Below are 12,186 nucleotides of genomic sequence, written 5' to 3'. Positions count from 1 at the left end.
AACATAAACATCTGAAGTGTGTCAAAATAATTTCTTTTAAGTTTTGGCAATGTTTTAAAAATAATTATATTGGAACAATACTTAAATTTTTTTCATAGCATAAACAACTTTATAATTTTAGTCAAGTTTTTGCCATATGAATGAGGCTATTTTTGTTAATTCAACCACAGCATTAACTACAAATTATACCAGCATTGACACCTAAAGTTTCCAAAGGGCAGATTCAAGATTCCGTACAGGATCTGGGTCATTCTCATTAGAGAAATGAGTAGAGTTCAGTCTGAATCATTTATTCCGCCAGCCAGGGACAGGTCAGCATTGAGCAAACCCGGTCTGGGGTAGGCTACTTAGTTCCTTGCAGAGAAATTCCTCATGCAAAACAGACAGGGTTTACAAGTCTAAAAAAATCATGCAGAGCTAAGGAGTTTAAAGTATACTTTCTTTAGTCCCAGATATTCAGGTATCTCTTATTCACTAAGTTCATGAAATATGCATGATGAGAACAAAAAAATCAAAAGGGAAACACTTCCTCTTTTGAATCTGATCCAATAAAATAACAAGTTTCCTCCCAACACATTTTGAATGTATATTAGTAACAATAAATGTAAATAGGAAATCTCTCATCTGATGAGTAATATTTACACCCTTTAGCTAGAAACATTACAGTTTCTGAAATTAATCATCTACCTTTCTTTGAAAAACATCTTACTTTAAAAAGACACACACAAATAGCAGAGAATATAAAGTTTCCATGGGCAGACTGAAGAACATAGGAAAAAACGAAAAGGGCAAAAACACTTAACTTCTCTGGGTACTTTATGGTTCTCTTTTTTCCCCCAAAAGCAAATATTCATTCCATTTAATTTAAAAATCTCTATATATTTTTTCCCTACTTGTTGCTATATTTAAGGATTCAATGTGGGATTTTTTTTTCTTTCTATTTACTAAAGAAACATAAGGTCTTTTATGAAAAAGGCAAGTTCTTCTCTCATCTGTTTATTCTGGTAAGTTACCAATGCATGCTTAATAACCTCAGGTATGCTTTCTCAAATGACAGAGGACAGTAACATAGCATAGCTACAGGCCATGGGCTAACTTATTTCAGCTGTTTGCTTAAATCCAGAAAGAGGCTGAGAGAGTGAGAGCAGAGCAGAGAAATGCAGGCACACAGCTCGCTCACTCACCTCCACGATTTCCGTGCTTGAGTATCTTGTCAGACCCTGCTCCGCCGGGTGGATTACTGAGATCTGCACCAGTGTATTCAGCTTCCGATCACGGACAGGAGCCACAAGATCCTTGCATGCTGACAATGACGGAGGAAAGAGAAAGAAAAGAAACTAACACCATGTCTCAGGGAAAACTTCTGTCTGAGTTGGAAGTAAACTTAGCGACGGCGCTGAATGAAATCTCCTGGGACTCAGGCTGATTTTTTTTTTTTTTTTTTTTTTTTTTTTTTTTTTACAGAGGAAGTCCCTTGGAAGTACCTTACAGAAATAGGAAGTCACGTGTTGCAGAGCTGAATTGAGAGTTCATTTCCACTGACAACATTTGCCGCTCCTGCTAGTCTTGACTGCCCGGGGATCCCGGCTCTAATGTGTGACTGTGCACACACAGCTCAGGGACTTGAGGGACTTTAATTAGTCATTAAACCCTGGGCTTTAAATCACACTCCCAGACAAAGTAAGCTGAGTTGGGCTATATCCGGGAAACTTTACGCTGTTCCTTATTGACATTGGCTGGATTGGTTCAAATGTACCAATGCGCCCTTGGTCCTTACCTGTCTATTGGCTAGAGCTGGCCTCCTACAATCATACACAGTGACAGAAACTGGGAAGAGAGGCTACAGTACCAAAGCAGCACACAAGCCACAAGCCAGAGGCAGAGGAGGGGTTAAAAATGCCCTCTGTCTGGGATACCAGCCAAGTCTGGGAGGCAGAAATATGGAATAAGGATGGGTTAATTTTTGCCCAGGGGCCACAAACTAACAACTTTCCTTTGAGACACCAGGCTCATATTACAGACTCTCATCACCATACCATATTTACCTGAATATCTTCTCCTCCCACATATCATTCCCACAATACTGAGGGAAAATCAAAACTGCATTCCTTTGCAGCATGTCCAACATCTGTCCCAGTGCTTTCTCCCCTGGCTCTGAAATAGTTTTACTACCTGCCTTTGGGTGGCTAAATATGATGCAAAGGCTCCTCTCCAGAAGGGTTTCAAGTTATGCTCAGCTGAAGGCCTAAGGCGAGCTGGGGGAAACTAGGTTCTAGATCCATGATGACTGTGTGCTGGGCTCTATACCATCCTTACCCCACACTTCTGACAGGTGCTGACTGGTACAGGAAGGGACAGGAGGATGGGTGCATTTAAGCTATGTTGTGTCACCGCGGCAATTTACAGGACCTTCATCCACTGGGACATAGGTACTATGGCTTAAATCCAAAACTTGAAAGCAGAGGAAATTATAAATGTAATTAGCATCTTCCAGTGGCTTACAGATCATCTCATTTATAGAAGCAGAATGGGATAGAGATTTGGAACCAAACAGGCCTGGTTTTCACCCAATTCTAAAAGCTCGGCAATGCTGGGCAAAATATTTACCTCCATAATTCTTCCTGCCAGACTTTGAGATCCTTTTGTTCGTGTATGGTATTTTGTCACGATTTTTCCTTACTTAAACCACCTCTCTTTAAATGCCTCTATCAATACAGGAGAGCTTAGGAAATCATGTATGGAAAAAGTAATAGCTACAATTTAGCCCTCCCTGTTTTTGAGGCATTTTGCTAATTATCTTTTTATTTCTCAAAACAGAACTTGGACTTACTATTTCAGTTTTACATATTGCAAACTAGAGGCTTAGGAATATTAAGTGCTCACATTTACATTAGTAGAACACTGGTGCTTTGTTTACATCTTTCCCCATTAGTTCCATTTCTTTTCTTGCTGTACTGAATTCCTCTCCTGCACAAATGGCACCTACCTTTGGAATACCCGCTGCCATAATTCTTTACTGTCCCACCCAAGAGATCTGCAGTTTTAGGAAACACTGATGTGAGGTTTCAATGTCAACATAGCTCCGGAAGGAAAAAAAAAAAAAAAAAAAAAGCTAGATTTAAACTTTCCTGTTCTTTGGTGTTACTTTGATCATTTCCTCTACTTGCCTTACGAATCTGTTTAACTTCATAACTCATTTGCTTGGTTATATGCTCAGGGTGTTCAGCTTTCTCTCCATCTACTGATGTTGACTATACCTGTCTTGGATTTTAAAGCTGAAGTTCATTTGCTTCAAACATATGCATCTTGCTCTCTTTCTGCCTGCAGCCTCATCTCTACCTTATGAGCTTATGACACGTTTGCTCAGAATGAGTTACTCCTTTTCAGATTTCTTATCAGTGGTGGGCTGTGATTATTTCCCAGAAGCAAGCTGCTATTCTCTCTTTTATGAGAGAAACTCTCAGACTCACTCCTAATAAAAACAGACAAAGTCTTCATTAAACTGAAGTGTTCTCTCCAACCCAATTTGCAGATATCCCAATACTGAAGAAGTAAAAACAACAATAATGGCACTTTGTATTCCTTTATATTCCATATCTTAAAACAAGCACAAAAAACAATAACTAGAGTCATACCTCGGGCAGTACATATCTCTTTTCTTCCCAAAACCCCAGAAGACTTTCTGTTCCCTAATACTTAGGCTGTAAGATATCATGGAAAGACCCTAAGATCAGTCAGAATTCCTGAGCTGTATTCCTAGATTCCTTGTTTACTAGTTATGTGACATTAAGTCACAAACTCTTGAACACTTTATTTCTTCATCTGTTTACCTGTCTCTTGGCATCTAACTGAGAAAGGCTAATGCCTTTTTTATGAATGGACTTTTCTACATAAAGTTTGTCAATATCATTATACTAATATTTACCAATATATATCAACATTTACCAATATTTAGTGTTTTATTATTGTGTAAAATGTTTTTTATTGACTCAGTCATATTCAGATAGCTCCTTAAAGCTGTTACCATGTCCAATATTTGTTTGTAAATACAATCCAGTAGGTGAGTCACTGTATTTCATATCATGAAACCCATACACGCCATGGATCTATATATCCTGAAACTGTCCCACTGAACGGGTGATAAATGATGAGTGCTTGGATTTCTTCATGGAGATATCACTCGTTTGGTCACTATAAAGTCTAACCTGCATAGGAATTATGTGATAGCCAATAAATAAGCCTAAAAACTCTGTCAATCTTCCAGATATACTTGCCACAACCCATTACCCAAACAAAACTCTGATCTGCCTACATGGCCTTCCTCAACTCATAAGACTAACAGAGTACATTAGGTTTTGCTTCTGTTGTTCTGTTTTATTTTATTTAAGAATTTATTGAGTCAAATGCATAGTTAATTAATGTCTCTCTGCAATCATTCATATATATGTATATATATATGTGTATATATATATATGTCTATATATATATATATGAATGATTATATATATAATTATATATAAAGGAATTATTTCTTCCTTTTTACTGGTTTTGTTTTGGACTGCGCTATTTAAAAGTATTCCTAAAGTCCAGAAGAGTTTAAATACACAAGATTCTAATAGGTTGGGATTCAGATGTGCTTGTGTCCATTGAATAGACTTGTTTTATTTTTTACCAAAAAGGGAAAAAACTGCAATATAGAAGTAATGAGTCTTTTTTTAAAAAAAAAGCTTATAATTTTAAACTTTTCTTTACAAAAATAAAATAGTTTTGAGCTACTATTTTTTTTCTGTCAACTTTGTTACAGTAACTAGCAACTTGAGGGTTCACTTTCTATTGCCAGTGTTTTGAATGAGACCCGCGTCTCCTGCTCAGATTTGTAAAGGAGTCACACAGCCCTCACTCTATGGTAGGGAATCCTCGGTAGAAGTGTAAGGATAAAAAATAAATGCAGCATCAATATCTCAGGGGAGGGCTGGGCACTGAGCAAACTGGAAAGCCTATGCTGTGTTAGCAGAGGGAACCTCTATTCAAATTCATTGCCCAAAGAAATGAAAGCCCACTGTTGCTTGATTTGAGGATCTGTCCAGAGCTTGAAATCCCAGTCACTGTGTAGGCTAAAGTTATAAGAACCATACAACAAATACATCTGTGACTGATTTGGCCTAAGGACCAGAAGTTTCTAACCTATGGTCTAGATGCTCAAAGCTACTACTTGAATCCTTAGGAAGACAGCACAAATCATCTTTTGCTCCTTAGTTCTAATATTTGAGGTTCCAGGAGCTAAGGGGGTCAGGGGTCTTCAGAGTTCTTGTTAAATTAACTATTCTCTCTACCCAGAAATACAGTTTTTACAACATAACAGTTTTTGTTTCATTCAGCCATCATTTCTAAATCATGTCAAGTCTCTTGAATCCATAGAGCCTTTCCATGATTCTAGCCAATTTTAGCTGGAAGCCTAAAACTGTCTCTTGACTCTTCTATCAGAGAGTTCGATCCCAGCAATAATCATCTGAAGCAGAACACAACTGTTGGTTCAAGTGCCTTCGAATTCAGCAGCATTGGCCAAATCCTAACATTCTAAGACCTGCATCATATATGGAGTGCACAAATAAGCAAAGGTGCCTGCCACAGGCTTTCATGAGAGCAGCAGCATGAGCCACAGGGCAGTGTGAATTCACAGTCGACTTCAAGCATCTACCCCTTTCCCCTTAAGAACTCTTTCTTCTTTGAAGTCAGGTCATTTTTCTTGCTTCACTCCATTTCATCTCTCTTCTTGCCATTCAGTGTTACTGGCATCTAACAAAGTTTATCCTCTTTCCTCCAGAACAAAGCAATGGCCACAAGCAAAGGAGGCAGGGGCAGGGGACTTTGACAAGAATTTCCACATCTCTATTTTCTGTTCTTACATTAGCAAAAAGAAAGTTAGGCTTAGAGGAGAAACCACACAGTATAATATATAGAACACACAGGAATGATTTTTTCACTGGAGATAAAACTATTTGAAACCTGGATCTAGTCTAAGGAGTTATGTTACTTTGGATAAATTATCTCTTTGAGTCTCTATTTTCTAATCTGTAGAGTGGACTTAAAAGGACACATTTCATAGATTTGCTGTAAAGATTATAGGAAGCAATGTATATAGAATGCTAGGCACATTATATTATTATTATTATTATGAATATAATTATGCATTGATGCAAAAATGGATTTTATCTATCCAATATTCTTATAGTAGTTATATGCTTGAGATATTCCAGATTGGTCCTAATTTGGTATAACCATATGGTTCTTCAGTAAAAGAATTTTGTTAAATTTATAGCTGTGATTTTTTGGTATTCTCTTGTTTTCATATAGGTAAATAAAAATGTTTAAAACCTTTTACTGGATTATTTGTTAATTTCCAAAATCATAGGTATCATTAATATGCTGTCTTCTGTGAAATCAGATGTGGACACTTACACTTGTTAATTTTACCTATGATTAGGAACTTCCAAATAACAACCAAAAATAACAGAAAGCCTTATTTGTTTGTCTGCCAGGCAAATGAGCTACATGTAAATAGTCAACTCACCCTATAAGTAGGCATTTAGCTGGGAGGTAGTGTTCCTTTATACAGAGAGTGATGGCTAACGGGGAGGCATTATCTAATAACTGAGATGCCCCAACAGATTATAGAAAGACTTGCTCTTCTGCTCTGTATACTTCCTTCATCGAAAAAGGAAGACTGCTAATAACTCTTCCTTTTCTTGCAATTAAAAGTAAATGTTGTAGTTAGAACCCAATATAGCCTAATAGGAGCGTACCTCCTCCTCTGTTGAAATCTTAACGATTGTACCCTCTACAGACCCTTCATAGTGAAAATGGAAGAGATAAATCCATGCCACTCAAGGGCAAAAAATGCCGGGGCACAGAGGATGGGGTATCCTGAATAGAAAAGCAGCCTTGTACAAACAGGGCTTTAGAAAAATAACCATCTGGCTTCTAGGCTCCCTCAATAGCACCATTCTTATCTTACTATGGCTAAGAGAATCAGCCACTTCCCCAAAGGCTGTGGGAAAGACTCTTGAGGCCTAGAATACAGTGTTTTATTTACTTCTCAAATTCTTATTTGGTCAGGTTTCTTAAAATGTCACATATATATCTTTCTCCTCGTATTCCAGAAAATTAGATGCCACTAATCAATTGATATGCCAATTTGGGTTATGTTTCCAGTCCAGAAAATTACTGTACTCCATTATATGTTTTCCCAGTTACCATTATATACCAGTGATTAAATTTAAATTATATAAATTTGTAACATACGTTAAAAAATGTATATAATACATAAAAAGCATCATAACTCCTCTTTTTATTACTTTGCCAGTATAATATGTATAACATACTTCCCTGTTTTTAGTCTCTTCTTCCTTTCTGTTCTTTATTCTTCCTTTCTCTCTGGAATGTTAAGAAAGCAATTTTCTGAAGTGTAGGATACAGTTCAGATCCCCTGACTGGATTCAGAAGGCAACACTGCCCCATTTCCAGGGCACTGCAATCCATGATAATTCAATTGTATGCAGTAAAATGGCAGAATGCACAGTGGCGCTGCTTCATAATAATATCCACACAGTGAGAATTTCCTGAGTAGTCAGGATATTCTGTATTCACTAATAAATATTTTCCTAAGGCTACTTCTTAGAAAAATGTGGCTCTGGGGCGCCTGGGTGGCGCAGTCGGTTAAGCGTCCGACTTCAGCCAGGTCACGATCTCGCGGTCCGTGAGTTCGAGCCCCGCATCGGGCTCTGGGCTGATGGCTCGGAGCCTGGAGCCTGTTTCCAATTCTGTGTCTCCCTCTCTCTCTGCCCCTCCCCCGTTCATGCTCTGTCTCTCTCTGTCCCAAAAAATAAAATAAACGTTGAAAAAAAAAAAAAAAGAAAAATGTGGCTCTATATCATACTGACTGATTTATAGCTATAAATTTATACATTCTATGTGCATTCAGTATTCTTTGTAGAATCTTTTAAGAGTCTTTAATTCATTGACTCTAGCATTATATCTTGTCATCCTGTTCATTTTAGTGTACTTTCACCTAATCAAGTGTAATTTCTGTAATCTTTCTCATTTGGTCTTATCCCTTTTTGTTCTCTTTCCTGCCCTCTCATATTTCCTCTAATACATGTTTCTCCCATCATTCTGAAAGATGAGGTTGTTGAAGTTGTCACTGCATATTTATAAGACTTACAACTATTAGGGTCAGGAATACCTCTCTCTGAACCCACTGCAGCTCTTCCTTCTGTTAAGTAACTGTTTTTAACTCCTTATAGGGATAAAACAAAAAGGTGTTATCTCCCCCTTAACCATTATGGGGGGGATTTTAATTAACACATACTTCCCTGAAGAGTACGTGAACCATGCTTAACTGTCAACATAAGCAATATTGGTTGGAAAAGTAAAAAATGTATAAAAGTTGGCACTTTTTTTTTTCCTTTTTGGTTTAGTGTGTCTTTTAAGGCAATGTATCAAAAAAAAAAAAAAAAAAAAAAAAAAGTCCCAAATGCAAAATCAAGGCCTGCCTGACTTTTCAAGGGTGATAAGAATATCTACATGACATGAACCAACAGTATTAATTTTAGATTGTTAGAAGGTCAGGGGTAAACAGCAGTTCAGGTTTAAGGTTGGAAGTAAAGAAATAAACCCAAAAAATCAACACACACGTGCATGCACGCGCACACGCACACACACACACCCAGCCACCCCCCCACCCCCCCCCCACACACACACATACACACAGGAAAAAAAGCCATCCTAATGCAAGAATTTTTTAGACTTATTGAAATAATGCTATATTTTTTGCTCCTATACTACCACAATAAAATACTAATAACATATAAATTTTAAGGTTTTTCTCACTTAAGATAATACATGAAGCATGCAGACAAGATGGGAGTGGAGGGAAACACAATGTACTACATACTAACCATGTGTCAAGTGGCATTGAAAATAAACTTTGCTTGTGTTAGCACATGTCCAGAACAATACCATGCTTGTTGCTCCCTCATAGTTCCACTAAATTCCATATCTATATGGTGTTTTTTACTCGTCAGTCAGATTTGTAGATCATAACATGTGGCTCGAGAATGAAGCCTGTTACTTATTTATTTGTTTCTTACCAATAGCAGAGAGTATTCAGTAGTCTGATTTTTCCCCAGTAACGTCATTCTGCTTTGTCTGTTCCTCTGCATGCTCAATGGTGATTTAGCTTTGTAACAAGAATTTTAAGACTCTCAATATTCCAGTAATAGTATCCAAATAAAACATGAGGAAAGGAGGAGCCTAATGCCATGGGGAGGAAGCAGATGATGGAGTGATTGAAGAATATAGGTAATAATTTGCAAGAGGGAATTTAAAAGATTTTGTTATAGAAACATTGCTGCAGAATTCTTGCTACACTGAGATTTGAGCACCACTTCTCCTAAATTTCATTACAACTGGTTCACTTATAAATTAAATTGATTTCCTTCATGTAAAAAGCTAAATTCACATTGTTGGGAAAAAGGTCCTGAAATAATTTTTTTTACTTTTCCCCATAACAAAATAATATAAAAATATGCCACCACATTCTATGTGTACCTCTGTGTGGGTTAAATAAATGTGTTGGCCTTTAAAAATTAAAAAAAAAATGCCTAAAAAGATGAAATTCACTTCCTTAGTGTGGAACATTACACATATGAAAATAAACTACCCACTCAGTACAGATTCTGAATTTAAGTATCATTGAAAAATCTAGAGAGAGAGGGAAAAAAAAGAACCTCTTCCCGGAACAATGGTGCTTTTGGGAAATGCTCTCTGATTGTCTGTGCTCTGGAGCAGTGAAGATGCCAGCTGTACAGAAGACAGCATATTTGCATATAAAAAGAACAAATTTGGTTCAAATGACTGTTGTCAGTACCAGAAGACGCCCATTCTCCAGCTTGTCCCCAGCTCCCTCAGCTTCTCTCATGTCAATCCTCAGAAAATACTATTTTGTCTTGTTTTCATGAATATTACCTAGGTGACTAAGACTCTGTCGTCAAGCAATTGAATTAAAAACAAGTCTGTACTGGTGACTTTTCTAGTCTTGATATCCCACCCTATATGCTGAAAGCCCCAAACTGGCCTGGCATCATCACCTAACATTGTATACAGACTTGGTTCTTTGTGTGCAAGCTCCAAATCCACGTTCCACTTCAGAAACAAGTGCTTGCAGCTTCTGCTGCTCTTTTCAGCAGGAACATATGTGCTGCTTAAGAAAGGATGAAAACGTTATTCCAAGAATGGAAGCAGGTCCTTCTGAATACTAAAAGAAATATTGTGAATCAGTTAATGGAAATCTGTAACGTTAAAACTAGGATCAGAAAAGTTTGAGAGAACAACATGAAGCCTTTTATCTGCCCAGAGGCCAAGATGACAGCATTTTTCCATGACTATCGATCAGTTCCACATGGGAGCCAATAGGATTCCTATCAGGACAACCATAGAACCTGTCAGCGGATCCAGAAGAGCATGTGTGTTAGTGGGAAGGGTTAGTTACCTTCCCTGTTTTACCCCTGAATCAAAAGATAAGGCCAGTGTGGCTGGTGGAGACAGTTACAGGAGGGGTGGCCGAAAAGTCAGAACCTGAGTCGCCAAAGATGGATGGCTAAGAGGAGTGCACTCAGAGTTGTTGAACTCTAAAGACTCAGAATGATTGATGTCCAGGAGGTGTTCGGGAGTCAGAGGACAAATGAAGGAAATAGGGCCTGGAATGCTGCCTTCAGGGGTTGATGGTCTCCTGAAAGAATCCATTTGTTTGGGCAGGAAATAGCAAGCGATCTGGAAAGCAGTTGTTCAATCTGGATGTCTATGTACAACACATTGACTCATAGTCTGGCTTTCATCAAATCCTGAATGAGCCAATTTTTAGACATGCTTTCCCAAACCAAAATATTTTAGAAGAATTGCATTGTATATATTACACCAAGAGATTTAAATTTTAAAAGGTGGTGCTTAAATTAAGGTAATTTTTTTTAAATTTCAGTAATATTTTTTTATAAATGTATTGCACTTAGTATCTATATATAAAATTAATGGTTTTTTTAATGAAATTGCTATCCCTTTAAAACCAAATATTTTACAAGTAGATTAAAAGTATTAAATCAAAGCCTTACATAAATAGAAAATAAGAGGGGGAAAGGGAGAATGAGAGGAATAGATGGGTCTGAGGGGATAGCCTCTATTTTAATTGTCTCCATGTAGAACATCATTTGGGGGAGGACAGTATTGAAGACCTTGAAGAATATAACTCCCCATTTTTCTTGACTCTTGAGTCAATCACATGTGTGATTTTCCTATAGACAAAAGAAAATCTCGATATTCGTGTTTTATGTGCAGCTCTAGGGGTGTCAATTCTCCCATCATGAGATGGTTGACTCACAGGAAATAAAACAGATACAGATAAGCTAAAACTAGAAATGACTAGCAATCCAGGAGACACAGAACAATAGAAAGGAGACAAGTGAGTATGTAGGTGAGAAAGCAAATGTGGGATAACTTGAAGACAGGAAGGGACTAATTATTCACAGCAAAATCCACAAGTTCAACCCCACGTGGAAAAAGCATAGCTCAGACAATTGGAAATAACAGATAGTGCTTCTAGGGGAATCAGAGTTTGAAAAACACAAAAAAGAAAATTCTTAGAAAAACTGGGATCTCCAGGGAGAACAGTTCAAATCTAAAGCTCAGCAGAGTTCCTGCTAGCTGAATGGAAAGCTTCAGGGCCCTAGCTACAAAGGCAGTTTCAGAACAAAGAAGTAGTTTACACTACCCAAATTAAAAAAGAACCACCTCTCTACTCTTCCAGGGCATGTGGTACACTAGGTAAGATAAGAATATGAGATATCTTCTGTTTGAGGGTCTCCTTCAAGTTCTTACTTGCTATATGGAGTAAACTGCTTAAGGTTCCCAGCCATGGATCCCAGTCCTGACTCAGTGACTGGATTTGTTATGGAGTCTCCCTATCCTCATCCTGAAGTGGGGATAGTAACTGTAGTTCTTCTCACTGAGGGTTTGTGAAGATCCAGTTAAATATGTGAGAAAAAACAAAGATTGAATTTCCAACGATGTATGAACATATTTCTCACTTTCATATATATTTGTCAAACACCCTGTGAAATAAGAATTATAACCCAC

At 37.5% G+C, this 12,186-nt stretch overlaps 1 protein-coding gene across 6 annotated transcripts in view; it reads right to left on the bottom strand.

Annotated features, from left to right (window-relative positions):
* Nucleotides 1-12,186, bottom strand: part of INPP4B (inositol polyphosphate-4-phosphatase type II B) — a 778,175-nt gene that overhangs the window by 341,434 nt on the left and 424,555 nt on the right. For all 6 annotated transcript variants that reach the window (XM_086704171.1, XM_086704175.1, XM_086704169.1 and 3 more), the window contains one exon: nucleotides 1,185-1,303. In XM_086704171.1, the coding sequence (XP_086560297.1) occupies nucleotides 1,185-1,303 (119 nt within the window). The remainder of the gene's footprint in view (nucleotides 1-1,184; nucleotides 1,304-12,186) is intronic.

The sequence above is a fragment of the Puma concolor genome, chromosome B1 (assembly GCF_028749965.1).
Source record: "Puma concolor isolate L17-30 chromosome B1, mPumCon1.1.hap2, whole genome shotgun sequence".
NCBI lineage: Eukaryota > Metazoa > Chordata > Mammalia > Carnivora > Felidae > Puma > Puma concolor.
This window is presented reverse-complemented; position numbering and strand designations above follow the sequence as displayed.